Source organism: Xiphophorus maculatus, chromosome 20 (genome assembly GCF_002775205.1).
Source record: "Xiphophorus maculatus strain JP 163 A chromosome 20, X_maculatus-5.0-male, whole genome shotgun sequence".
NCBI lineage: Eukaryota > Metazoa > Chordata > Actinopteri > Cyprinodontiformes > Poeciliidae > Xiphophorus > Xiphophorus maculatus.
This window is the reverse complement of record NC_036462.1, coordinates 2,058,603-2,085,386: the sequence shown is the minus strand read 5'-3', so window position 1 is coordinate 2,085,386 and position 26,784 is coordinate 2,058,603. Positions and strand designations below refer to the sequence as shown.

At 39.5% G+C, this 26,784-nt stretch overlaps 2 protein-coding genes across 3 annotated transcripts; one reads left to right on the top strand and one right to left on the bottom strand.

The window, feature by feature from the left end:
• Positions 1-643: 643 nt before the first annotated feature.
• cdk5rap1 (CDK5 regulatory subunit associated protein 1) lies at positions 644-10,861 on the top strand. 2 transcript variants are annotated; one of them, XM_023353502.1, is made up of 13 exons: positions 644-1,088; positions 1,172-1,275; positions 2,167-2,201; positions 3,203-3,303; positions 3,374-3,587; positions 3,672-3,792; positions 4,405-4,635; positions 4,793-4,890; positions 5,378-5,433; positions 6,776-6,906; positions 6,980-7,126; positions 7,917-8,057; positions 10,552-10,861. In XM_023353502.1, exons 1-13 carry the CDS (start codon positions 818-820, stop codon positions 10,645-10,647), a joined length of 1,746 nt encoding a protein of 581 aa, XP_023209270.1. In that variant the 5' UTR covers positions 644-817; the 3' UTR covers positions 10,648-10,861. The 2 variants fall into 2 exon arrangements, with proteins under 2 accessions (XP_023209270.1, XP_023209269.1); XM_023353501.1 differs by having other exon boundaries at positions 6,977-7,126.
• Positions 10,862-10,982: 121 nt separating this feature from the next.
• LOC102224717 (bactericidal permeability-increasing protein-like) lies at positions 10,983-18,495 on the bottom strand. Its single transcript, XM_005816213.2, has 16 exons — positions 18,391-18,495; positions 16,333-16,443; positions 16,132-16,246; positions 15,925-16,056; positions 15,691-15,846; positions 15,545-15,608; positions 14,610-14,670; positions 14,438-14,529; positions 14,166-14,342; positions 14,029-14,088; positions 13,778-13,945; positions 13,630-13,697; positions 13,500-13,542; positions 13,356-13,419; positions 11,526-11,602; positions 10,983-11,415 (listed from the first exon to the last, which is right to left on the bottom strand). The coding sequence occupies exons 2-16, from the start codon at positions 16,436-16,438 to the stop codon at positions 11,374-11,376; spliced, it is 1,425 nt and encodes a 474-aa protein (XP_005816270.2). The 5' UTR covers positions 16,439-16,443; positions 18,391-18,495; the 3' UTR covers positions 10,983-11,373.
• Between the last annotated feature and the right edge of the window lie 8,289 nt (positions 18,496-26,784).

Here is a 26,784-nt window from a genome sequence, read left to right as displayed (position 1 = left end):
CAGGTTATAAAAGCAGAAATATGACCAAAAATGACAGGAACCGTAATGCATTTAAATAAGTAAATTGTGTAGCTGTATAAGTGTAGTGCAATTGCAAAACTTCAGAACCCTTTTCCGGGTATGTGAAATTAATCTAAATAAAACACAGCCTCAGTTAAATTCCCTCTCAAGTTGTCAGGAACCTTGTTAGGTGGGACATTTTAGAGACGGACTACAAATATAGACGTACTGCAGCTGGGTTCAGCACGCAGGATGCAAGAGGATTCTCCGTCTTCCGCTATGTCATCGTCACAGGTTGTTGTTACAAAACCTAAAACACTCCAAACCAGTTGGAATTTTGTCCTCCCATTCTTCAGAAAATGTCCCAAATTTGATAACGTTTGTAAAAATACGCGTTAAGCCGACCAATTTCCTCTTAACAATAACAATAGTTATCATCTGTTTTGTACTCTTGTAGGTGAATATAGGCTGATTCAAACGCAAAAATCCTTTATCAACATTCTGCTTGTACCTTAAGTTGTAGAGTTTGCGCCCCACTTTCACAGTGGCCACCGTTATTATCTTACGATGGCATTTTATAATTTAGACTGTTTAATAGTTTTGTGACACCGAACAGGAAGTGATTCCTCTTGCTGTGGAAACATCTTCGGCTGCACGTTACGTCGGGAGCTTAAATGACATTTACTCAGCTTGGTACACCCCTTTATTTTTGTAACTTAAGACATAGGAGTTAAAGAAATTGCGGATATTAGTCCTACGTCTTGCTAAATAAAGTAAAACCTGTTAATTTTATTACACAGGAAGCTCTTAAACAAGCATGAGGACTGTAAAGCCCTTTCTTTGCGCCTCCAAACACTTGGCTCCTCTCAGGTGGCTCTCCAAACCCAGAAACTGTTCAAATGCAGCCAGAGCCAGCTCAGGAGAGAAGAACAAAGGTGTCTCCGACAGCTTCAGGAGACAGGTAGCTTCCGGTCCGCGTTTTCAGGACTTTATTAAATCTCCTCCAGTGACTCTGGCTGTAAATTGCGAACACACCGACGAACATTATCTTTCTGAGGACTTGGGGCTGCTGGGGGACGCAAGGAAAGGTTGGTGGCACGGCTGACAGCTTCCGCCAGCTTTCCATTCAGTGGTTTTGGAGTGTGTGTAATGATGGCTTACCTCATTTCAGTGTATTTTGAAACTTATGGATGTCAGATGAATGTAAATGACACAGAAATAGCCTGGGCCATACTGCAGAAGAAAGGCTATCAACGGACAGCTGATTTGAAACAGGTATTTATTATTAAGTTCTAAGTCTTTCCATGAAACAAACTTCCAGAAGCATAGCTAGATCATGATAGTCAGGAAGTTTCTGACCAGGAAATGATCAGAAATGGTTAAAGGAGGTGTAGAGAGAGATACATCTTTATTGTCATTGTCACACGAAATTTAAGTTTAAGCAAAGCTTCATCCCACATGTGCACAGTTTGGCACATAAAGCATTTTATACATTGTTCCTGCAGAGGAAAAAAAACTGAAATCTTAGTCATTTGCTTTTTTCTTTTGAAAATCAACTTTACCAATCATCCTTCACATGGCTCTGAGGTTTCCTTATTACTTTGACCGAACAGCATGAGTTTATATAGAAGGAAAATATTTCTTTCATTTCCTGAAAAGTAAAATTCTTTGGAGATACAAGGTTCGTTTTAAACAGTAGCAAATATCATCAACAACTTGACGGTCGTTGGATAAATGACTCAAACCCAGACATCAGCAGGTGTCGGTCATGCAGTCTGGACCAATCAAAATGCAGGAGAAACATTTTAACCACTACAGGGTTAAAATACGTTGTAGTGGGACAGCTGATCACCCTGATGTTAGTACTAATAGTTTTTGCTAGCTTTTCTCAGTGACGTTGCTAACTAGCTACACATGGCAATAACAATGTTATATGAAAATAGGACAATTTATCAATCTTCCTTTAGAGCATTGAGACTCTAAAGGAACATGTTTTCAGAAATGGTTGTCCCTGTGTGTGCGTGGGCGTGTGTGTGTGCGTGTGTGTGTGTGTGTGTGTGAGGCAAATGCGAGACTTAAAATTAGTGTCAGAGTGGAGATAGAACACAATGTTTTTTTTCACTTTTTAACCCACGGTTTAGTTAGTGTTGTTTTTTCCTCTTCTAGGCAGATGTTGTCCTCTTGGTGACCTGCTCTATCAGGTGAGCTCCTTCAGGTACATATAGTGGACCCCCTGGTATTTGCAGGAGTCATGGACCACCGCCGCCCACAAATTGCTAAAATCCGCAAATACTTGAGACCACTAAAAACACCCATTTTAATCGTTTTAATAACGTAAAACTCGTGTTAAGTCGTCTACAATAAGTCACAAGTATTGACCAGTCGCCATGTTCAAAAGGAATACAATAGAAACTAATGCAGACTGAAGTGGCTGGAGGCAGGAGATGAGCAAGAATAACAATTGTTTTGTAGAAAGAAGTCAAAATACAATACAATTTAACAAAACTATTAATAACAAGCTGGCATAATGTCAATATGTAAACCCTAGTCCTGTTGAATTCAGTGTTTCAGTTAATCCTTCTAATCATCAAAATGTCTTTTTAGTTCACCTTGTTTTCTGTTCAGTGGTTTGAGTTGTTTCCTTGTTTGCGTTAGCAGCGTAGGGATGAAACAAGTTCTTTCAGTGAATGTTCGGTTCTGGGTACAATCCAGGAATCCAATCCAGTTTTCTTAATAGGCCAAAAGAAAACTAACCAACAGGTTTCATTTTAACACCAAATATACCTCAATATAGATTAGTCTGTACGGTGGAAACTGCTTTAGCTCTGCCACAGAAGCTCACATCAGCAGTCTTATCTTTGTACATCCAATTGGCGTTAAGGGAAATAAATGGCATTCCTTGATTGGCTGCTTTGCAAATGCCCAGAAATAGAGCGTCAACTAGCATTACGTCAAGGCATTTCAGCTTCCTTAGCTGTATTTTCTTTACATTGTTTTAGATAAACTCAATGAACAAAAATGCAAACAGCCAAATTTTCCACCAGTAATTTGAAGTTGCTCTCCACAAAAACTTCTGCAATCCCTGAACCACGAACTTGGGGGTCCACTGTACTCTATTTTGAAAAGCTCCTTATTTGTTCCCATTGTACAAATATACGACTTTGTGGTCAGATTAACAGAAGCGACGAAACTCTTTCTCTAGAGAAAAGGCCGAACAAACCATTTGGAACAGACTCCAACAACTGACAGCCATGAAGAAGAAACGATTAAAGACCAACTCGCCAGTGAAAATAGGCATTTTAGGTAATGTAACGTACACATCTGTTCGGCTCTCAGATGTTGCAGTAGTATTCAGACAGCTGTGTTTGTCCAGGCTGCATGGCTGAGAGGCTGAAGACTGAGCTGTTGGAGCGGGAGAAGCTGGTGGACGTCCTGGCTGGCCCCGACGCCTACAGAGACCTTCCTCGACTTCTAGCCGCCGCCACCGCCGGAGGTCAGCAGGCGAGCAACGTGCTGCTGTCTCTAGAGGAGACCTACGCAGACATCATGCCCGTCCAGCATGCCAGTCAGGGCCGCAGTGCTTTTGTGTACGTTGCTTCTCTGTTTTGTCAGAACTGATCACCCGGATCAGTTCTTAACGTTTTTTTTTCTTCCTGTTTTGTTGCTGGCAGCTCCATCATGCGAGGCTGTGACAACATGTGCAGTTACTGCATTGTTCCCTTCACCAGAGGTAGAGAGAGGAGCCGTCCCGTCAGCTCCATCCTGGAAGAGGTTCGGATGCTCTCTGAACAGGTAAATCACGACCCATCACCCAAATCAACCAGCTCTTCTCAGTCCTCTTCTAATGCTCCTGCTGTTGGAGTCGTCCTCCTCCACTCCATTGCCGCTTGTCCCTCACTTCACACGCAACTTCCGTCACCACAAGCCCCCACAAATATGCAACCTGTATCAGAGTGTCCGCCATCCTTAAAAAGTATGTGATTTCCAGCCACATAGTGTCATTTTATAGCAGAATCAAGTAACTGTGTTACCTTTAGTCGTTCTAAAAATGCTATATGTATCAAATATGACAAAATAAATTTTACTTCCTGATTTAACACTTTGAAATTGGGTGTCTGTCTCTTGAAAAACACCTGCTCTTTCTGAAACCCTCCTTCAAGAAGTCATAACAAAATGGCTCCTCTATGAACCACTTTCATAGAGGACCATTTTCCTGACAAGTATAACATTGTGGGGACCCACTGCTCCTTGTGGGGCCCACAGCCTGGGCACCACAAGGGAAATGCTGTTTTTGGGTTACTTTTAGGACTAAGGTGTGAATTAAGTTTGGGTTAGGCTTAGTCAATGGAAAGTTACTGCAAAGATAGCGAGACAAATTTGTGTGTACGTGTGTGTATGTGCCAGGGTGTGAAGGAGGTGACTCTGCTGGGTCAGAATGTGAACAGCTACAGGGACACGTCAGAGGTTCAGTTCTGTGGCTCGGAGCGGACCAAGCTGAGCCGCGGCTTCAGCACCGTCTACCGAGCCAAACAGGGCGGCCTGCGCTTCTCCGACCTGCTCGACCTCGTGTCGCGCATTGACCCCGACATGAGGATAAGGTTCACTTCCCCTCACCCCAAGGATTTTCCTGATGAGGTACGCCCCGCACGCGAGGTTCTCTCTGCTTGGAAATGTGTTCCTGTTGATTTCTTGTCAAACACAAAGGTTCCACTAGAGAACATAATACAGTTCTGTTGAGCTGTTGCTGTTTAACCCCGGATGGTGAGTTCTGGTGTATGATGGTTTCCTCCAGGTTCTGCAGCTGATTGCTGAGCGACAGAACATTTGTAAGCAGATCCACCTTCCGGCTCAGAGCGGGAGCAACCAGGTCCTGAAGGCCATGCGCCGGGGGTAGGAAATCACTGCTGCCATTTGTAGGCCTGTCACAATAGGCAGAAAATCAGTTAATTGCATGATAAATTGAAACTAACTCAATAATTCGATTTGTATGATTTATCATTTCTCTTTTAAAAAAATTATTATTTTTTTTTTTACCAAAAACGGAATGACAAAAGTCCTTTGTCTCAACTAGCCCTTTTTTTGAAGGACAATGTTGTTTACAAATAATACATAATTCATTTTAATTGTTGTTTCTGTCATTATGTTTAATGTTCATTAGAATTTGAGAATATGTTCTTGCATTATTTTGCCATTATCATTATATAACTCGAAATGATCTCAAATCAACAATATCATTGTTTATCGCAATAACTTCTGGGACAATGTATCGTCTGTCAGAATTTATTATGATGGCAGGCATAGCCATTTTAAAATGACAGCTGAAGGATTTTGTTTTATGAAATCTTTTTATATTGGAATCTTTACTTTTTCTGTCCAGTTACACGAGAGAGGCCTACCTTGATCTGGTGGACAATATAAAGCAAATCATCCCAGGTAAGCAACTAGAACCACTTTGATTTATCTTCTGTCACTTTGTATTACTAAATGAGATGTTTATCTTATGGGAATCTGACAATTACTGTACAGAAATTCCATTTATAAACCAGTTTGATGTGTTTGGGGTCATTGTCCTGCTGGAAGTCTCAAACAGTTACCTTCAAGCCAACCATTAAAAATGTTAAATTATTATGAAATTTATTCTGATGATGACTGCATACTAACATCTGACCTGTGCTTTATGTTGCTTTACATAAATAGGACTCTGTTGTTCTCACAACAAAAATGTTGAATTGCAGTTAAAGTTGTGTAATTCGTTCCGACGCCTTCGCTGCAGGAGGCCGACCTGCAGGAGGCTCCCCCATCGGGGAGCGTCGTTTACTGCTGACTCAGCCAATGAGAAGGCAAGAGACGTCAGCGTTTCTGCACTTTTAGAAAACGAATGAAAAGAAAAAGAAATGCTAGAGTGAAATACAGACTGCGCTGCTGTAGCCCTCACACTTCTACAACCGAGAAACGACAGCCTCCAGTTTTCAGCTGCTGCTTCAAAGGAGTTTAAAGATGTTTTATGGTCTGACATTCAAATCAAAGTGCACAAGGAATTACACAGGTGTTGTTTTTGTTTTTTTCATTTGTAAAAATAACTAAAACGATAGTTTCACTAAACGCAAACTAATAATCATAAGCATTAGTTCTGATAACGCCAAGGCGCTCCACACAAACACGGTTTTGAGTTTGAGCTGATGCTAAAGCGTTAACTTAAATTCAAATGATGTCTGCTCTAGAAAGACTCGAGCACCAACGTAATTTTGACATTATAGTTGACATGTTCTATAATGTCCTTAGAAATAAAGTTATTGGGGAGGAAACAGAACGGCTATGTAAACAGCCTTCACTCTTCAAAAGAAGAGCAGGAACATTAACGTCTAACCTCTTGAAAAATTCTTCATGTCATTAAACAAAACGTCAGTAAAGATGTTGTTTACAAAACAGCCAAGTAAATTAATGTCTTAGTAGTTTTCAGGAACGGTTAACTTTGGGGAAGCTAGGTGTGCAAAGTGTTAGCAAAAGTGCTTAGTTAAAAATTAGCTCTGCTATTAGCGCATTAGGGGAAGTGTGCCCAACATATTTTCCTTCAAAGTTAAGGAAGGAAAATAACTTCAAGCTGTTTTTGAGGACAGTAAGCTGATGTACTATTGCATTAAAAACAATCATGAGTTCCTCAGAAATTACATGGAACCTTTAATCAGCATTGTGGCGTTGGCTTCATAGTTTTTTGTTTTTTTAATAAGTTTCTGTAAAATCCAATTGACTGGTCATCTACATTCTTGTGTGTCAGACGTGAGTCTCAGCAGCGACTTCATCTCAGGCTTCTGTGGTGAAACGGACGACGACCATCAGCAAACTCTCTCCCTGATCAGAGAGGTGGGCTTCAACGTGGGCTTCCTGTTTGCTTACAGCATGCGAAAGGTAACCTCCTGCTGAACCGCTGCAGTGTCGTGCTTTGCAGTATTTACTCTTTCGTCCCGCTCTCTTTCAGAAGACGCACGCCTTCCATCGGCTGCAGGACGACGTGGTGCCGCAGGTGAAGCAGCGCCGGCTAGAGGAGTGCATCAGCGTTTTCAGAGAGGAAGCAGAGAGAGTGAACGCCGCTGTCGTTGGCAGCACGCAGCTGGTGCTGGTGGAGGGAGTGAGTACTTCACTGACTGCATGAAAAAAGCAGAAACTTTTTACGTATCTGATCAGGGTGAAACTCGGTCGTCTTGATCATCTATTTTTGATTCCCCACCCTGTTTAACACCCCTTGACATTTTTCATTTTTTTGTCAGTAAAATCCAAATCTTTGTTGCATTTTATATGCATTTTAGAAAATGAAGGCTCAATAAAATGTATGTCACACTTTTAATATTATTTGTAAAAACAGGGTTGTTTTAATTCCACTTTGCAATTATTATATTGGGTTGGTCTATCACATAACAAGATTAAAATACCTTCCTAAAATAATGGCCTAAATAATTTTTTGCCCAATGTGATTATTTTTTTTCTGTAACATGTTTTGGAAAGAAAGAGGGAGAGAGGTTTTCTTTTTCTTTTGCTTTGCCAAAATCAGTTTTGGCAAAGAATGACTTGGGCCATTGTTTTAGGGAGGTGACGATATTCAGTTTGTGGTTGGATCATGATAAAATCTGAGAAACTACAATCACATTGGATATGTGGATTTAAAACTGTTCACATTAAGATGAACCCGAAAACAGGATGGTTTCTATTTCATGACTGAAAATGGCTTTGGGATATTTCCTCAGTTGAGCTAAATTCAGGGATGGGGAAATGTGATCTGGATTATCTCTTTCAGAAAAAAATATATTGACATTTCTAATGTGCCTCATTGTGTGCAACAGCAAAAGTCGTGTATCTGTGCAGGGTTACTTTAACCTGTTACCAGGCAACGCCGCTCAACTCTGCTTTTCATTTTTATTAAGGAAAGTAAAAGGTCTGCCGAGGATCTGTGTGGGAGAACTGATGGGAACATGAAAGTGATTTTCCCCAAAGAAGATGTTGCCGTTCAGGCTTCTGCGTCCAACACCGCACCGATCCGTGGGGGAGGCTATGTCCTGGTGAAGGTAGGAAGGGTTAGCTTTCATCCCCACATATAACTGGAATCGGTTCAGAAACTCAACACAGTTTCATTTAGGTTTAAAGTACAACCAAGCTTATTTAGCAAATGATTTTAGAAGACATAGTTTTGCACAATTTTCTCTGGGGTGTTAAACTACAGTTTCCCAGGGTGCTGTGGTGGCACAGGGGTTAAGCACAACCAACATATGTGACCGTCAACGTGACCGTCACAGGTTCGATTCCTGGCCTGGTGACCTCTTCCGCATGTCTTCCCCCTTCTCTCATTATCCATTTTCCTGTCAATTCACTATCAAATAAAGGCCACTAGAGCCAATAAAACCTTAAAAAAAACAACAACTACAGTTTCCTTTGTGACGAGTCTGTAGTAGAGAACGAGAAGCAAATTGATAATTCCATGGTAAAACCTTGAGGTCCAAACCTTTTGTCAATTAAGACCACATGCATTATCAACTGGAATGAACATATACAGTACAGACCAAAGGTTTGGACACACCTTTTAATTCAATGAGTTTCCTTTATTTTCATGACTATTGACATCGTAGATTCACACTGAAGGCATCAAAACTATGAATAACATGTGGAAATATGCACTAAACAAAAAAGTATAAAACAACTGAAAATACCCCTTATATTCTAGTTTCTTCAAAGTTTCAACCTTTTGCTGTGATTACTGCTTTGCACACACTCTGCATTTTCTTGATGAGCTTCAACAGGTCGTCACCTGAAATGGTTTTCACTTCATAGGTCAACCTGCCCTGTCAGGTTAATAAGTGGGATTTCTTGCCTTATAAATAGTCATGAAAATAAAGAAAACCCATTGAATTAGAAGGTGTGTCCAAACTTTTGGTCTGTACTGTATACTGACAGGTTTCAGAGAAACTGGCCACTGAAGGGTGTATTGTTGTCAGGACACTCTTGTAAAAAAAGATCTTTGATCTCTAGGAGTTTTATCATGATTAAATAAAGGTAGAAAGAAAAGAAAAAAAAATCATGCAAAATGATATCAACAGAGCATTGATCCCATCTACTGCACGCTCTGAATCCACCACGTTGCAGCATTCCTGCCCTTATTCACACCCACATAGTGATGAACACACCGCTGAAGGACACACACCCAACTTGGCTTGAAGCGAAACAGACATTGACCAGCTAGCGTGAGACTTGCCAATGGAAAGGTCTCACCACGTTATGGAGGACATTATCCATGAACAGGCCCCAATAGGGTTTGGTTCCCCTTTGCTACCAAAATAACCCTGAGCTGTTGAGGCATGGATTCCTCTAAGCCTCTGAAGTTGAGCTGTACTATCTGGTGCCAAGACATCGGCAGCGACATTTTAAGTCAGCGGTCACAAACTGTATTCCTCGAGGGCCAGAGTCCTGCAACTTGTAGATGTCTCCCTTGTCCTACACTCTTGAAGTCAATGGAGAAAATGCCTCACTTGCATGAGGTCCATCTCTACACTACAGTGCGCTGCCAATATCAGAGCCGGGTGTGCTGAAGCATAGAGGCATCTGAAAGTTTCAGGACTTCGGCCCTTGGGGCCTGGAGTTTAAGTCTTGTAAATTGTGAGGAAGGATGTCCATGGATTGGACTTGTTTGTCCAGCACATCCCAGAGACATTCGATTGGTATGGTCAGAATGTAGAGGTCAAGTCAACACCTCCAAGTCTTGGCTGCCTTCATCAAACCATTGAAGCATTTTTTTCTTTGTGGTATAGAGCATTATTCTGCTGGAAGCCACAGCCAATAGGGAACAATTTCTACACTGATTGATCTGCAGCTGTGCAGCTCAGACTGAAGTATTTGTGTTGGAACTAGCTTTATCATTTTCAGTAATTTGGCCTACATTAGTTTATCAGATTGGACCAAACTGGCTAGCCTTCATTCCCAATTTTATCTATAAGCTTTGGACTGTTATGGTAGATGTGACCACTTCAACATTTTATAATAACTGCAGTATTAGAGATGCTGTAAGGGTAGCCTTTAAAATGAGTCAAACTCGCTCAAATCCAACACACAAACTTTGAAGAGAAAATGTTCATTTGCTGTCTAATACATCCCACCCACTAACTTAGGGGACAATCAGTGTTACTCATTGTATCTGTCAGTGGTCATAATAAAGTGCTCCCACAATAAAAAAAAATACATTTCAAGTTAAGATGATGACAAACATTTATTAGAACCAATTTAATCAATTCTGCATTGAACATTACAAGAGATACAATGATTACAAGTTTTTTGTCAGTAGTTTGACATCTTAGTTTTTACAGTAAGAAAAAATCCTTGAAATGTAGAATTAAATGCTTGAATGTCATTTTCCTATTGAAATGTACAGTAAAAAAACAATTTGAGTGGAAGTATTTGCTACACCTTCTACATTCTCATTCTGGTCCATGTTGCATCTGTACAGCTGGATAATCTGACATGTCAGTAGTTTGGTTTCTGCTACATTCAGTCTGACGTCTTCTCTCTGTGTAGATCCTGTCAGCCGGCTCCCAGAGCCTGAGGGGCCGGGCCCTCAGTCACAGCTCCCTGATATCAACACCGACCCCCAGCTGTGATGGATACAAGTGAGGTCACACTTGTATCATTAAACCACTATTTAATGTTCAACTTTATACGCTTTTATCATCAAGAATAGTTGTATTTATTTGACTAAAATCCAGTTATTTATTATGACAAATAATCATTTAACTATTGCCTGTGTCTGGTTTCTATTTTTTCCCCCCTCAATGAATTTGATTGATTGGTTGCAGTGACAGCGTAAGGCTCCAGTCCTCAAGGGCCGCTGCCCTGCAACTTTTAGATGTGCCTCTGCTGCACCACCTGAATAGAATAATTAGGTCATTAGCAAGATTCTTGAGAACTGATCTACACAAGGAGGAGGTCATTAAACCATTTCATTCCAGTATTTTGTACCTGTGGCACATCTAAAAACTATAGGACAGCGGCCTTGAGGACTGGAGTTTGACACCTGTGCTGTAAGGAGATTCTGCAGGAGAACTGTTCAGATCAGCACATTCACAGAATCATTTCACTAAGATGGAAACTTTCAAACAGAATTTAGCTAAAGTCATCAGCTGAAAGGTGCTGCAGTCTGCTTTGGAAGGAGTGAACTGTTCCTGAAAAGGAATAATAGAGGGCACCAGTTCCACAAATATCTCATTACAGTTTTTAAGAGAGAGAGAAAAAAAATCAAGCAAATGTAGAAAAACAACTCCAAAATGAAAATGATTTTGACAACGGTATAAAAAATGGGAAAAAAACAGTGTATTCTACTTGTCTTTGGTTTTTTGCAGTTCAATCCGTGAAGTTAACATCTGTCCCGATCAGCATGTAATCCTGCAAATAAAACAGAAAAAAAAGGTTTATCAGAAATCAGTGGGTTTTAACAGTTTTATGTAGAATCTGATCTCTGCAAAAGTCAAAACAGAAAATATCACGTCTCTAACCTTCATTATTTGAAGCTGGGGGTTCACAAGGTTCATTTTTCCGAGTGCAGGAAGTGGGTAACCCTTATCGAATTGAACTGTAAAAGAAAAATCAAGTTGGGTACAAATCAAATCACAAACCTTTCATCCTGAAGACAGTTATTCATATAAATACAACCACTGAGTTGTCCATGTCATGTATGGAAATCCTTATATAACATGTCAATTCATTAAAAACCAAGTTTCCTACTTTCTGAGACAAGTTAACTAGTTTAGCAGCAGCGCTAACATTAAAGACAAACTTGCTAGCAAGCTGAGCTAACCCTGAGGCAGTCAATGTTACCTAAACATAATGTTTGACAGAAAAAAATAGAATGTCTTTTCACTGATATTTTATGTTGATCACAAACCAGTTCTTACTTCTTAACATCCAGAACAAACGGACAGAAAATAGTAAAAAAGTAATTACTTTAGCTGAGTAAACATATTTTAGAAGCCATTTTGATTTTTTTTGTACTTAGCTGTTAAACTTAATACAAAGTCATACTAATTATGATTGCTTTTACAGATTTATACATTTTCTACCAGGCAGTGGTAACACATGTTAACACCTTCACGTGTTAATACAGGTTTGAATGAAGACTATAGCAATACTACAAAAGTATTTAAAGGTCCACTATTTCACACGTCTCTGTCCTTCCATTTGGGTACCTACTGCTTCTAGATAGATGCACTTTATTTTCAAAAGAACACTAAACACTGGAACTGATCAACAAAATAAACAAACCAACCAAAAACAAAAATAAAATGGATTCTCAGTCTCCATTAATAAAAAACGCACTTGAAAAAAAACTAAACACCATAAAGCCAAAGTGGAAATAAATACTGCATTCAATCAAAAGAGTGCAGATTATGAAGTCTGTATATTATGTTGCCTTTCAGTAATAATTAGATTTAAATAGAGAAAATGGGCACATCGACTACCTGATGCAATAGTTCACACTACATGATTTTTTGCTCCTATTTTTCCCCTTACAACAATCTTAAAACGTTGGTCTTTCTAAGATTGTGTGGTGTGTTACGGTAGATAGTCGTTGCCGCTCCGATCTAAATCAGGGGTTTTCCCGACTGGGATCTTAATGCAGCCTGTTGAATGTGACAGGTAGCCAATCAGAAAGGGTGGATTCCCCTTTATGCTTTCTGGGGGGAAATTACAGAGAGGAATCCCAAACAGCTGACAGGCGGCAACCGAAGTCCAGCGGACATCGGAGATGATATGTGGAAACAACATTAATGTTTATTCAACATGCAAAGAATATAGAAATGACAAGGGGAGGAGTTGGAGCGAAATTGCTACTGCAGTTGATAAACCCGGTAACTTTTCAATAGGTTCTAATGATTTTCATTCAGTCAGAACTGACACTAGCCACATGCATTGCAGGTAGATTGTAGTAAAGCATTGATTAATGCCTGGTTTTAAAATTAGTTAACTGAACTTGTAGCCATTATTTTGTGCCCATTGTTGGACACCACAGGGCAGGACCGAACCCGATGGAACCGTTATACCTAGGATTTCTGTGGGTAATGTGTGATCTGTCAGGTTTTGAAAATGGGCCGACAATCGGCCGACAGCTCTAAGATCGTGTAGTGTGCGCTGGGCTTTACACTAAGGAAATGAGGAAGGGAGGGTCAGTGGAGAGCACCGGAGATGAGCCTTTTTTCATTCAGTGTCATTAACAGAAAGAGAAAAAGGCGGAAAAGACGATAATGCCGATAATTAAAATGACGTTGATAGTTTTAATTTATCATACCATTAATTGATTTATCGTTTATCGCAACAGGCCTACTTACCATTAACTATGGGTATCACTATCACTTTGAGGACCATTCGGAGCACACTGTCAAGGACGCCGACCTGTAATCCAAAAGCAGACTTTTAGCTTGACTTTGACTAGAGGGTCCTTACAGAGACTCATCAGGAAATGGAGATCTTACCTGAAACTGTCCCACATAGCTGGTTCCTACAGACAGTTTCATCCTACATAAGCAGAACAAAGTTAGAACTGATTGAACATCCATTCAGAGAGCTTAAAGGAGCATTTCCTGGCATCTTTGAGCAACTCACTGGTTGAGAGTGAGGCGTCCGGCAATGTTCAGTCCTCTGACGTACACGTCGGCGCTCACGCTGCTTTCCTACCGAGGAAACATCAGAAATATTTACATTTTTTTTTCTCCTTCCAATCAATGATTTTTCATCTTGTAGTGTGACGTACCAAGTTCAGGACGAAAAGAGGGGAAAGTGTGCCGTTGGGTTGGATGGCGTATGCCGCCATCGTGGCAGTGGCCACAGCGGTTGCATTTTTGGGCTGGAAAGTGATGGTGGGACTGTTCTTAGCCCTCAGCAACAGCTTCATCATCAGACCTGGATACTGCTTTGCAATCTGACAAAACAGAAGCAGATCCACGTTGCAGTGCATGCCATCGACGATTGCGTTCCTCAATAAATCCTTGAAATGTTCCTCACCTGTGGGATGAAGACTCCGAACGTTTTGGTATTGAGTCGGAATGGAGAGCCTTTGGGGACCTGTTTGGGACGGAGCAAGGAATGTTGTTACACAAGTGGGATTTTGTGGGCTCGGAGGACAGTGAACTGTGGCGCACCATGTCGTCTGTGATGTACAGGCTGAGGACTCCAGCTTTGTTGTACACGAAACCTGCAGAGTTGGCGGTGAAGGCGGACAGGCCCATGTACAACATGTTGTTGTTCTGGGGTGGAAGGGAAAAGGCTACAGGGGTGAACGGAGGCTCCTGGTGCTTCCCAATGTTGTAGAACTGACCCTATAAATAGAAATAAAAAAATAAGTGATCTTGAATTTTTAAAAAAAGTGTATAATTAAGGCTTTAAAAATGCCCCGTCGTTCACAATTCTTTACCTTCAAGTTCAGATCAAGAGACGATTGTGAAATAACTGGAGATGACACCATGGAATATTCAATCTCTGCGTATTTGTCCACCTTGGCCAGCACTGCGACAAGACAGAGATGTTAACGAACATTCTGGAACAGAAGCATATATCTTCATTAAGGGCAAAAGGAAAAGCTTTACCGTTGAGTGTTTGCAGCTTAGGGTTTAAACCGGTAACTGTCTTGTCCACCAGAGGGCAGATCTGCAACAGGAAAGAAGAGGAATAATGATTCTCAATTCTTCCTGAACAAAAAGCTGTTTGAAAATCAAATTCTACAGAACTATGAGCAATAAATTGCTAAGAATGTTTGGTATATGAATTAATGGTTTGATTGTTATTAATATAGGGTACAATTATAAAATAAAATTTAACTTTATTCAAAAGTCAAAATTTTGACTTAAAACTATTTTTTGTAACTAAATCTTTCACACATTCCTGTAGTGAAAATGTTTTGTGGAAAACCTTTTAGCTGCTCTGCTTTTCATGTTCAAGTTTCCTAATTGTTGACCTGGAAGTTCCCCGCCTCCTGTCCTTCGATTCCAACTGAACTGGTCAGTTTTTATTAGAAGAAAAACCTTGAAATGATGTGTAATCGGTACAGAAAGCCAATTGATGTGGAAGCAAAATGATGGTAATGGGAGTGAATGGAGGATCTGCCTCAAAACTCAGTTAAAGACGAAAAGAGATATTTACTGCTGGATGAGTCAAACAAAATGGATCACTCTGATTAAATGTAACCTGGTCAAAGTTGGTTGTTGAGCGTTTATTTTAACTCGACATGTAAATCTCGCCAGACTACAACCTCAAACTACAATGATCTGAATAGGATTTATGTGATAGAACAAAAGTAGTGCATAAATGTGAAGTTGTAGAAAAATATTGATTGCTTAAACTTTCTTCAAAAAAAAAATTAAATTAATCTTTTAATCCAACTCAAAATATTGCGATCCTTTGTGTTGCTCTGTGACATAAGCTGCCATCTGAACTTTGGGTTTGAGTTTAAGGGGAATGAATATTGCTCTATGAATTCAGAAAGTGATGGTAGATATGAGCGTCTTGGCTGCTTCGGCCTCACCTGTTTCTGCAGAGCGTTCCGTAGAGCCTTGTTTATGAACTTGCTGAAGAGATTGTAGAGCCAGCTGAAACAGACAACCACAGCACTTGTTAAGAGTTCTGCAGCGTTAGTTTGCAGTAATGTTCCCTCACGGTTTTCCTCTTTACCTGGCTCCACCATGGAACTTGACTTTGGCACTGGCCACATTGGCTACGCAGTTGGTACTGCTGACCACCGGCCGACCCGTCGCGTCACTTTTCACGACGACACTCGTGCTGATTGTGAGTCCATTGACATTCACGTCAAAAGAGCCGCTGTCCTTTCTGTTTGGGAGAGATCCACAGAGGGGTCAGCGCTGGAGGAAGGGGCTTCATTTCGTGTCTGAGACGGTCTTTACTCACATTATTCTGAGGTACTTGACCCTCCAGTTTCCATTCAGATTCATGAAGGCGTCTCCGATGGTCAGCCTGACCCCGGTCCCCGGCACCAGAGCCACCGCAGACCTCGGCAACCCCACGTTCACCAACCGTATGCTGGAACAGACGGTTTCAGGACAGTTGGTCTCAGTTTTTCACAAAATGTAGAGTGGTTAGTGAAGAATGCCTTACTTTGTGAGACTGTACTGGACTTTGCCAATGGGAGACACCCTTTCTGAGCCGGAAAAATCTGGAATTTGGATAGATTTAAGTTTCTCCTGCATGGCGGCGATGCCCAGTTGTTTCCCTGGAAACAGAAGAAAATTGATGGTTGTGACAAAGAAACAAGGGAGAAGTCTTATCACATTAGGACGCTTTGGCTGTAAAGCTTACCATATTGGAGGCCTTTATCGGTCAGCCTGACCGTCACGCCCGGGTTGACGCTCAGGGTGGTGGAGGCAACCGCCAGCAGGACCAGCAACAAGGACAGAGCCGACATGACTTCTGGGAAACACACAGGAAGAGCATTCCTATATGAACTAATGTTTGGTTGATGTTGCCACATCCTGAAAGAAGTGTGTTTGCTTATATATTTTCAAATTCACTTATATTTATCTATGCTCTCTTGGAAAAAAAGCAGTGGAGAAAAAAGTTAAAGCTTTTGTTTTAATATAAACTGGATTTATCATGACAAAAATAAATAAAAAAATCTTATCATGACAAGACATTTTTCACAAAACATGATAGACAATAAATCCTCTCCCCCTTTTTGTGAAGGATATTCATTAAATAAATCCAGCCTGCCTTGCTTAGAGGAGCGGATACAACAGAATTAGTTAGTTTCACAGACAAACAGCTGCACTGAATTCAGAACTTTACTGAAATAATGCATTTTATAACTTACAAACATCATAAACTGCAAGTAAATAAAACTGCAGTGTTCTCAATATGGTTGGCATTCTTGTATTTGAAAGAAATGCCTGTTTTCCACTGGACAGAACCACATGACCGTCGTTAAGTCGGCCTGAGACTCGGTGTTATTAAATTAGGCTACGAGTCGTTCTTGGTTCACTTCAAATGAAGAATGTTTGAATCAGAGCAGAAAAACGTCCCTGGCTGGATGTTTTAGGACAGAGTGTGTTGAGACGTAGACAGAAGCCGGTCCAAGTGACCCAGAGACCTCAGACCCAACGGTCAGTTAAAGTCCTTCTGCTTCAGCTCGCCCAGAACCAAACAACTGGATCATTACCAGCTATGATGAGAAAGTCATCAATTTTTGTTTTTTTACAGTTAAATTCTAGTTTATCTAAAACATCTGAATGCAAACATTTGTCATATGAATTGGGCAAGAAATAGAGAGAAGAACTAATTGTGGTTTTAGTATGTTAGCTTAAAATCTTGACCCTTGAGCCCTTCATGCTAAGCTAATAGGACAGTCGAAGTGTTGCTGCTGACATGTTGAATGTGTTTTTTTTTATTGTTTACATTATTAAGAGGCAATATGGATTTATTTATTTCTGGTACTGAAACTATAAAGAAAGTGTTTGGATTTATTTCAATACATTACATTAAGTTGTAATTTTCTCTAACGTCTGTTTCAGAAGATTGTCATGGGTGCACACATTTAGGAAATACACTGCTCAAAAAATAAAGGGAACACTTAAACAGGTGTTTAACACTTAAAGTGTTCCCTTTATTTTTTTGAGCAGTATATATCTACATTTCCTCCTGAGATGCAAAATATAGGTTGGGGGATAGGAGGACATTTTTTGATGCGACACCAGGAAGTTAAAGGAATCCAGCAGTGATGAAGGAATGAAACTTGGCTTTGGGGGAAAGCATCCAAAAATTTCTCCTTTTAAATAACTGAAAATATGGTTTGTTTTAAATGATTTTTTTCAGTGTCATTTTGTCCGGTAGTTATGATTTGCTGACTGAACCTAGGTTTATTTATGTATTTATTTACTGTTGTTTCTTGTAGGTGGTCCTGTTATCTGCATGTTCACTGTTAGTCAGTGATGTTTTGTTATCCTTAGTTGTTTTTTAAAGTTGAACTCATTTTGTAATTTTTCTAATTATTTGCTCTTAGGTAAATTTTGTCAGCTACATTTAGAAAATTAAACAAAGGTATATTTATTTTATACATATTTATCTTTCTGTCTTATTGCTTGGTCCTTGAAATGGGATGAAAAAACTTTCTAATTCTATAAGCTCCATTATAATTAACCACATCCTTCCTGTTTCTAGCATAGAAACAAATAAAGTGGCATAAATTCAATGTAAAGTTGAATCTTGTCATAATCTATACATACTTTACCTATTGTTGCCAAAAAAGGCTTAAAAAGCATCACTTTTTGAAAAAAATGTTTCTGAAAATTGCTCAAGTTTTTGGACTAAAAATGAAAATTTGTACACTCTGTCATCCAAATAAAAAAAACAAACAAGTTTTACCTGAAGCAGTGGGTCAGCAGCAGCAAATGATTCTTCCTTCCCCGACACTCTGACTGTTTACAAGCCTGACTGAGAGAGGAAGAGCAACACATGGCCTCTAATATACACCCTGATGCAGGAAGTTGAACCTGTGGAGGGACCCGCCCACCGGCCTGAAGCAGTCACGGGTTTTCTTTCTGGCTCATCTGAGTGCTGCTTAGGTAGGTCTGAAATCTGGGCATGTTTACACAATTTAAATGTTTACATATTTCTCTCTCTCCATATAATTCATGTGTTTTATTCTTTGTTCCCACCTGCAGTTCCAGTAAATGAAAACATAATAGACTATAAAAAGTTCCTCTTTTTTCCCTGCCTGTTTAGTTCTGTTTGTTTGGTTTGGTGAACTGGATGACAGTAGAGGAACTAAAGACTGTGAACTTGCTTTGTGAAACTGCTCTCATGCTTTGAATGTGTGTGAAGTCGGCCTCTGTACATTCTTCAGCTCTATACACTTCAAACACATGTTCAAGGTTAGCAGTGCAAAAATGTGCCTGAATAAATATCAATATATTAAAGTATAATGAAGAAAATTGTGACATGCTATTTGTTTGTGAAGCTGTGACCCTGGGATGATTTCTTGAGGTTTGTACGTATATTTTTATAATGCTAAACAAGCAAATAATAGTGAAACAATTGACATTAAAATTACATTAAACAACCCCAAAGTGAACAAACACATATAATCCAAGAATAAATAATAAAATAATAGAAAGACCTATCATGCTTTGCTAAAGGTATTGTGGAACAAGCAAAAAGAAAAATTCTGCATAAATCAGTGCCAACGTCTTTTTTACTTGAGATGAAGGACCTGGTAGAACATTGATGACCCATCATCAAACATTTTATTAATATTTTCAGTTGGAATATGATTATTTCAATGATGTAGTTCAAACAGGACACCTGGTACACAAAGTGATACATTTCAGAAGTGTTTTTTATTATGAATTTTTTTTTTGTAGCTGGTGAAAACCCCAAATTTCTTAAAATATTTATTAAAACCAATGAAAAAAAAAAATGTGTGTGTTTTTTTTTATCACCAACCCCTCCAGGCTGCAGGCTGTTGCTATTTTTTCAGCCACATTTTTTTCATCCACTCAACTTTTCATCAATATACTGGAACAGAGAACTTTGTGAACAGGAAGCATCTAAACCTCAGTGGGCTTCTGTTGTTATGGAAACCGTCTGCTGGACAACTATCAAGTCAGCACAAATATGGTTTTGTGAAGAATCCGTAGCCACTAGTTGCTAAAGAAGCTAGCTGTTCGTAGTGAAACATAATATTTGGGAAGTTGTGTCAATGGAAAACGTGACCAATAAAAAATATGGCTTTTATTTTTATCAGTTTAATTTTCTAATAAGCCTACATTTGGATTTTTTTATTACTTGTGATCTATAATCATTAAAAGCAAAAAGAAGAAGAAAACTCTTAAAATATGTCACTCTCTGAGTTATGACTATTTGTCTTCCTCTTTCTGAATAAGATTAGTGAAATAAATAAAAAGTCTACTTTTTAATGAGGTTATTAATCATTGATATGCTTCTGCATTTGGAGTCTTTTATTATGTTACGTTATTTTTGTGCTCAGAGTCGGTTGGGAAACTCCATTTGAAACCAGCCCAACATCCTGGAACAAAACATTCTGCTGCTCCGGCTGCATTCCTAACGCATCCATCGTCACCATCATCATCATCGCTGAGACTTTTTTCTCTTCTGCATCAGCTGTTGCCAAGAGCGAATGTGTTTTGGACTTTCCTTTAATGTTCATGTTGTAGCAGATTTAGAAGAATGAGCTAAAAAAATCTCAGCAAAATTATAAGATTGAAGTTTTAGTAGGTCAAAGATCAAGTTGACCTCCTAAGAGCTACAAGCATGTTATATTTCAAACTGGACATTATAAGGAAGTAACAGACTTTTTGTTGCACCCGTTTTCCCCCCCAGTTTTGTTAATCAAGCACATCGCAGCCCGTTCTCTTTTGTTTTAGTCTACTGTACATATGGATTTGTTTTCTGCTTTATTATGCTTTCATTTTCATGTGCAGCGGCTGAATAAAACAATAAAAAAAACCCACTATTGCACAAGTGGCAAGTGTTTCCAGTAACAGCAGGCAACCAGAGATTTACAACTTCCTGGGTTCCTCGTGACCTGCAGGATCAGAACCCGTTCTGCTGGGAGCCGAGGAATCCTGCATGAAGTCAGAAAGCATTGAGTTACAGGCCATGTCTCAGTCAAAGCCTCATCCAGGTTTTGGAAATTACTGCAGAGATAATGACCAAACTGAAGAAATCCTGGATTTCTTAATCTGTGGTACAACACATTGCGAAATGCAGAATGTCTGCACAAGCAGCGAAGGTCAGCAGTGTACCACTGTCTTTTGTTTTTTCCCCCAAAACACAAAGAAAACTAACTACACTCTGACCTTCTGCAAATGATTTAGAAAACAAATACGTATGAGCTGCTAACAGTGCCAAGAGGGAAGGACATCTTAGAGTTGGTCATTTCTGGTCTGACCTGAATTCACTGAAAGGTTTCCATCTTTTTCCAGTTATGAATAATTTCTCCTGGTAAATGATTGGCTGGGGAACGAATGTTGGGGCCCGATTACGTCCCTTCAAAGACCAATGGGCACCAACTTATTTAACATTTAAGAATTGGGCTCACCCCCTGATTTTGAAAACTTTTACAAGTAATTTCTATTTGCTAAATGCCACAATAGTGAAAGATAATATATCAGGGATTTATTTTGATAATTCTAGTTGTCCTAAGATAAGTTTAGTTTAACTTCAATTGTGTTTCCGTTGACTTTGAAATTGTGCAAATTGGAATAACGGAAATAAATTTGCTTAATGGAAACGCGGCAATTTCCAAAACAAAACAAAATAGTCTGGGCTTCCCTTCTTAAGCTGCTACCCCCGAGACCCGACCCTGGATAAGTGGAAGAAAATGGATGGATGGAAAACAGAATACGTTTTTCAATAAAACTTCTTGTGCTAGGATGAGGAATTTTTCAGCTGTGTCAAATTTCGTATATGTTGTAAAATTGCAATAGGAATACTTTATTAAATCACACAATCAACAACCAGATGTTACTACTGGAGGAAAAGACGAAGAAGACAACAGAAAGTGGTAGGAGGAGGATGATGATGATGGCGCAGTATGTTTTTTTTTTAAGAGAACTTATCGGGTGAACAAAGTTATTCACATGTGATTTTAATTGTTTCCTAATGGAAATACTGCAGTTGCAAAATTGTGTGTTTTCAACGTTAGCGGAATGCCAAATTTGGAAACGCAGATAGTGAGAGAAAGAGGTGAATGTTCCTTTTTAAAATGTAATAAGCTTCTGGTTTTAACTGTATGTGGACATGAAGCTCCACATCACAGTTTTTACTCAAAGACTGTTATTTTTCAAGACAGACTACAGACTATGCTCTTCATCCTCTCAAAAGTTCCTAAAAGAAGAGTGCAGCGTGTTGTACTAGCTGTGTTTTTGCACATATATATGAAAGCTAGAGCCAAAATAATCAATGTTTGTTTGATCAGTCAGGGCAGGTTGGCTAATTCATCCAGACAGCAGACCTGAGATCCCTCTTACAGCCAGGGCTGTTTTGGACATCCTGCTTTTTAAAACCCTAATGCTTGGAGGCGTTCAGACAGTCCCGCACTTCAGACAGGGTCCAGCTTCTCCTGCCTCTGGGCTGTTCGCGGCCGGATCAAAAACAGAGAGCACTTTCCCTGTTTCTGTCTCCACCAGAGCGCAGAGCTCACCCTGAGAGCCGAAGAGCTGCAGAGGAAGGCTGGAGTTCTCAATACATCTAAATGTACCACCTTAACTTCTTCAGACATGGACTGTTAGTTTATTATTATGCTGGGGCCCTGACAAAGTTATATTATTATCTAGATATAGTGGAAATTATTATGTTATGTAGTTTTGTGTCTTTGTTGCCACTTCTTTACTGTTTCATTTGTTTTTAATGTTGTAAAGTGTCCTTGGGTGTTCTGAAAGGCGCTGTCAAATAAAATGCATTATTATTATTATTATTATTATTATTGTATACAACTCATCTATCTACTCTGATATTTCCGGGGACTTTCTATCCGGTAGAGAAACGGTTCCTTTCTGCCCTCTGGTGGTTAACAGGGAGTTTGGACATGTGGACGGCAGCCATGCACGTTCATACAGATATGTTTAAAAAACATTTTTATATCGTGTAAAATTGCAACATTTCTTGAAAACTTCACAAAATAAAAGCTTGAAAGATTTTATTCCATGTGTAATAAATCTCTGTAAAAAGAATGTTTAAATTTCTGAGATGACTGGCATGAAATATTGCACTTTTACACAATATTCCAAGTTTTTTAGTGGTACCAGTAGAAATGAGTTACCTTTAACAGGCAGTCTAGTCGAATTCTTTATTTTTTATGGTTGTGGGGATTTTTACAAACCCATTCAACAAATCAAAATATTTTTGAAACGCCAATTAATTTTTGGAACTTTATCACTAAGCGAAAACCCTTACATGGATTATTTACATAGATGTTTGAAAACCTTTATTTCTGTTACTTATGATTTCCTACTTTCAAAAAATGCGTATCTAGTCGTTTTAATAAATGACGTAAACTTCTCTCCCAGAACTGAATGGACCTTATCACAGGGGCCGCTTTTCATTGGCTGATGCCCATTCTACGTGGTCACGTGGTGGCCGTCTCACAAACACACGCTTCCCGTTAGCTAAATACAGCATAATGGCAGAACTGATACAACTTCTACACCTTGAAGCCTGTCTGCTACATAGTCTTACGTTAGCTAAACAGATCAATATGCAATGTGTCTGTATCTGACATACACTAAAGGTTTTATTTTAGCAGAAAAGGCTTTGGACTAAACTGTTACTCGTGTTAGCCACGTTAGCACCAAGTACAGTGTACACTCAAAAAAATGAACTTCGGGGGTTATTACATTAACAAAAGATTATCATGTACTTTTAACACAATAATTTTATGTTTGAAATGAAAACGTGATAAAATCATGTTGGATAAACAAGAAATTCAACAACTTAACGTTTATGAAATTTAATCATGTTGAGATAACATGATTCATTATAGTCAGTCTGATATTGTGCTGAAGACGAGGAGTGAGATCACAGGATATCACACGAGACCTTCTAATTTCTTCTAATAACTCCACGGTACTTGAATTTTTGCCTTTACTGTACAGCTTGTGTTTGTTTATTAAAAATAGTAGAAGAATGATATTAACCTTCCAGCTGATCACCCTGCTGGTGCTTCTCCTGGCCAGGATCCATCTTTCGCAGGTTGTGGGCTTCTTCAGCAACTGCGTATTTCAGCAAGTTTTGCAAAGCAAACTTCTCAACAGGTTCAAACTTTCCGAGGCTTTATGCTCCTTCAGGCGTCTCCTTCAAAAGTCCTGAAACAAAGGGAGAGAATTCAGAAGGTCAGCGTCATTTATAGGGCTGCCGACACTAACGCTGTTTCCATGACTTTCATTGACGAAGGCTCAATGACGAGTAAAACAAAGACCCAAGCCAGGGATAATAATAATAATAATAATAATAATAATAATAATAATAATAATAATAATAATAATAATAATAAATAAATACAAACAAACACAAAACACTAAATTTCAGCACAGATCATATAGATGAGGTGCTTGGAACTGGACTGTGAGTTCAGCATTCAGGGGTCTTAAACTTCAGTCCTCAAGGGCCACAGTCCTTCAACTTTTAGATGTTCCTCTTCTACCACACCTGAACAGAATAACGAGGTCATTAGCTAGACTCTGGAGAACTGATCTACACAAGGAGGAGGTAAGTAAACGATTTCATTCCAGTGTTTTGTACCTGTGGCACATTTAAAAACTGCAGGACAGCGGCCCTTGAGGACTGGAGTTTGACATCTGTGGTCTAGAACAACATGAAGTCAGAGGAACAGCACAGTCATAAATCCAGAGACTCTGCAGCATCTTGTTTTCTTCTTCTCTGCCTCAATAAGGGAGCTACATGGGACCACGACTGCTGCCATAGGCTCCCAAAGTGACTCACCACATACCTAACAGATCTTGTTTGTCACATCTGAACTTTTAGCACAAAAAAGAAAAACGTTTTTGGATACAGACTGACTCACACTCTTTGAAACTACTCAAAGGTACTGCTCCCCTTTTAAAATTATCCATGAACTTTTGTATCTTCGAACTGAACCAAGGGCGTCTGAGATTGGAAACGCTCGGGCGGTCAGGTAATGGGATGACACAGATGGCCTGAGCCTCCTGTGGTCACGCTCTGGGCAAATTCACTGCCGGAGCCTGCAGAACAGAAAGCCTGTCACATTAGGCAGCAGACACTCAGGCACAACTCACCTACATTTCTATCAAATTATAACTTGTGCTGGAGTTTTTCTAACTGAGAGAAAAGAAAATTTGAGTGTGATAAATTATAGCATATACTTTTATTTTACAAGTTTGGATTTTACTCCAGCGTTCAGTTGTATGAGAGACTCTCCTACCCTGAACGTTTTGGAGAACAAGAGAGTTAAGGTCTCAAAATGCCACAGTGACTTCATTTCAAATTCAAGCATAATTGCGAAATACAGCTTCTGGGCATCAGTGAAACACACACAGCAGGTTCTTGAATACCTCGCAGATGAAATAATCTAAAACAGAACTGGACGGCAAGTTTTAGCATGACAGGATCAGGCGTCGTCTGAAGACTCTGTCAGCTCCCGCTGTTAGAGGACGCACTCTGATTTCCATTCTGCGTCTCAAGCCTTTCTTCTTGGTGCCAAAGGTTTCTTCTAATTTAAGTTAAAAATTTTCCAGTCTGAATCAATCTAGTGACTTCTGACGATGCAGGATTCTCCTATGTGGAGACTGCAGATTTGGTTGCAACTTGAAGCTTAAGACTGAACACTGAGTCATTGATTTTAATCCTATGAAGAGCCTTGAACCTGTCAAACTCAAGGCCAGATCCTGCACAGCTTTTTATGTCCCTCTGGACTCCAGAGGAACACATAATAGAACCCATCAAGATGGCAGTAATGTGCTTTAATATTACCTTATCAATCAAATCAAAGCAGTTTGTATTGTTGAAAAAGGTGGAAGTGGATTAATTTGAGTGAGAAGCAGATTTAAAAAACATAAAATGACCCGGTTCTGTTTGTCCCACCTGTTGTTTTCTGGAGGTGATTGTCAGAGAACGTAACGTTTCCCCAGGAAACACTTTTCAAGGTTCTTCTGATGCAGGTCATGTTTATATGTTATGTTATGTCATCTGAGGATTCAGTTTATCTATATAGTTACAATGCTTGGTAAAATTATTCACACATTTTGAATTTCTCACAATGTCTCATGTCACAAATACAAACTTCAGTGTATTTTGTCGGCTTTCTATGCAGCAAACCAACACACACACACACACACGCACACGCACACACACACACACGCACACGCACACACACACACGCACACACGCACACGCACGCGCACGCACACACACACACACACACACCCACACACACACACACACATGCAAAAACATGATTGTGAAATGGAATAAAAACGATCAGAGGCTGTCTAAATTTAAAAAATGTAGAAATAAAAGTGTGGCATGGAGTTTTGGACTTTGACTTGTCCATTCAGATCTGTGATCTAAATCATTCCATAATAAATCAGGCTGTATGATTATTTTGTGGATCTTTGACCACAGTCCTTTGGCGTTTCAAGGTTTTCTTCCTGAATTGTTCTGTTTGTTTCCATCCATCTTTTCATCATCTGTGAAAAGATGACCAGCTTCCTGCCTCTGTCAAGAAGCAAACGCTCATGGCTGCCATGACCTGGTTTCTCTTCAGAGATGGCATGATCAGATTTTTTTATTATCCCTTAGCAAACTTTAAAAAGGACATCTTGCTTCTCCCACCTGAGCTGTGGATCTCTGCAGCTCCTCTAGAGTCACCACGGGCCTCTTGGTTGCATCTGATTAATCCTCTCCTTGTTTGGTCTGTCAGTTTTGGTTGATTGCCATGTCTTGGCAGATTCAAGTTCATATATGATTACTTCTGCAAGATACTGCAAATATGAAATAATCAGGAAAAGACCTTGTTTTACCGGCAACCCCTTCATTGTTTAAATGTAAATCCTTGTCTCTGTGTTGGACATTGAGACTGACAATGTGGTTATTTCAAACACCACAACTGTGGAAATGTCACTAAATTTCCAGATAAATTGTTCAATGTATTTAAAATCCTGGCTCTCAGGGTTTAAAAAGAACTGATTCAATACTGGGGAAAACATGATCTGTTTGCTCTGTGATTTTTGTCACCCATTCCAACATCGCTTTCACTCA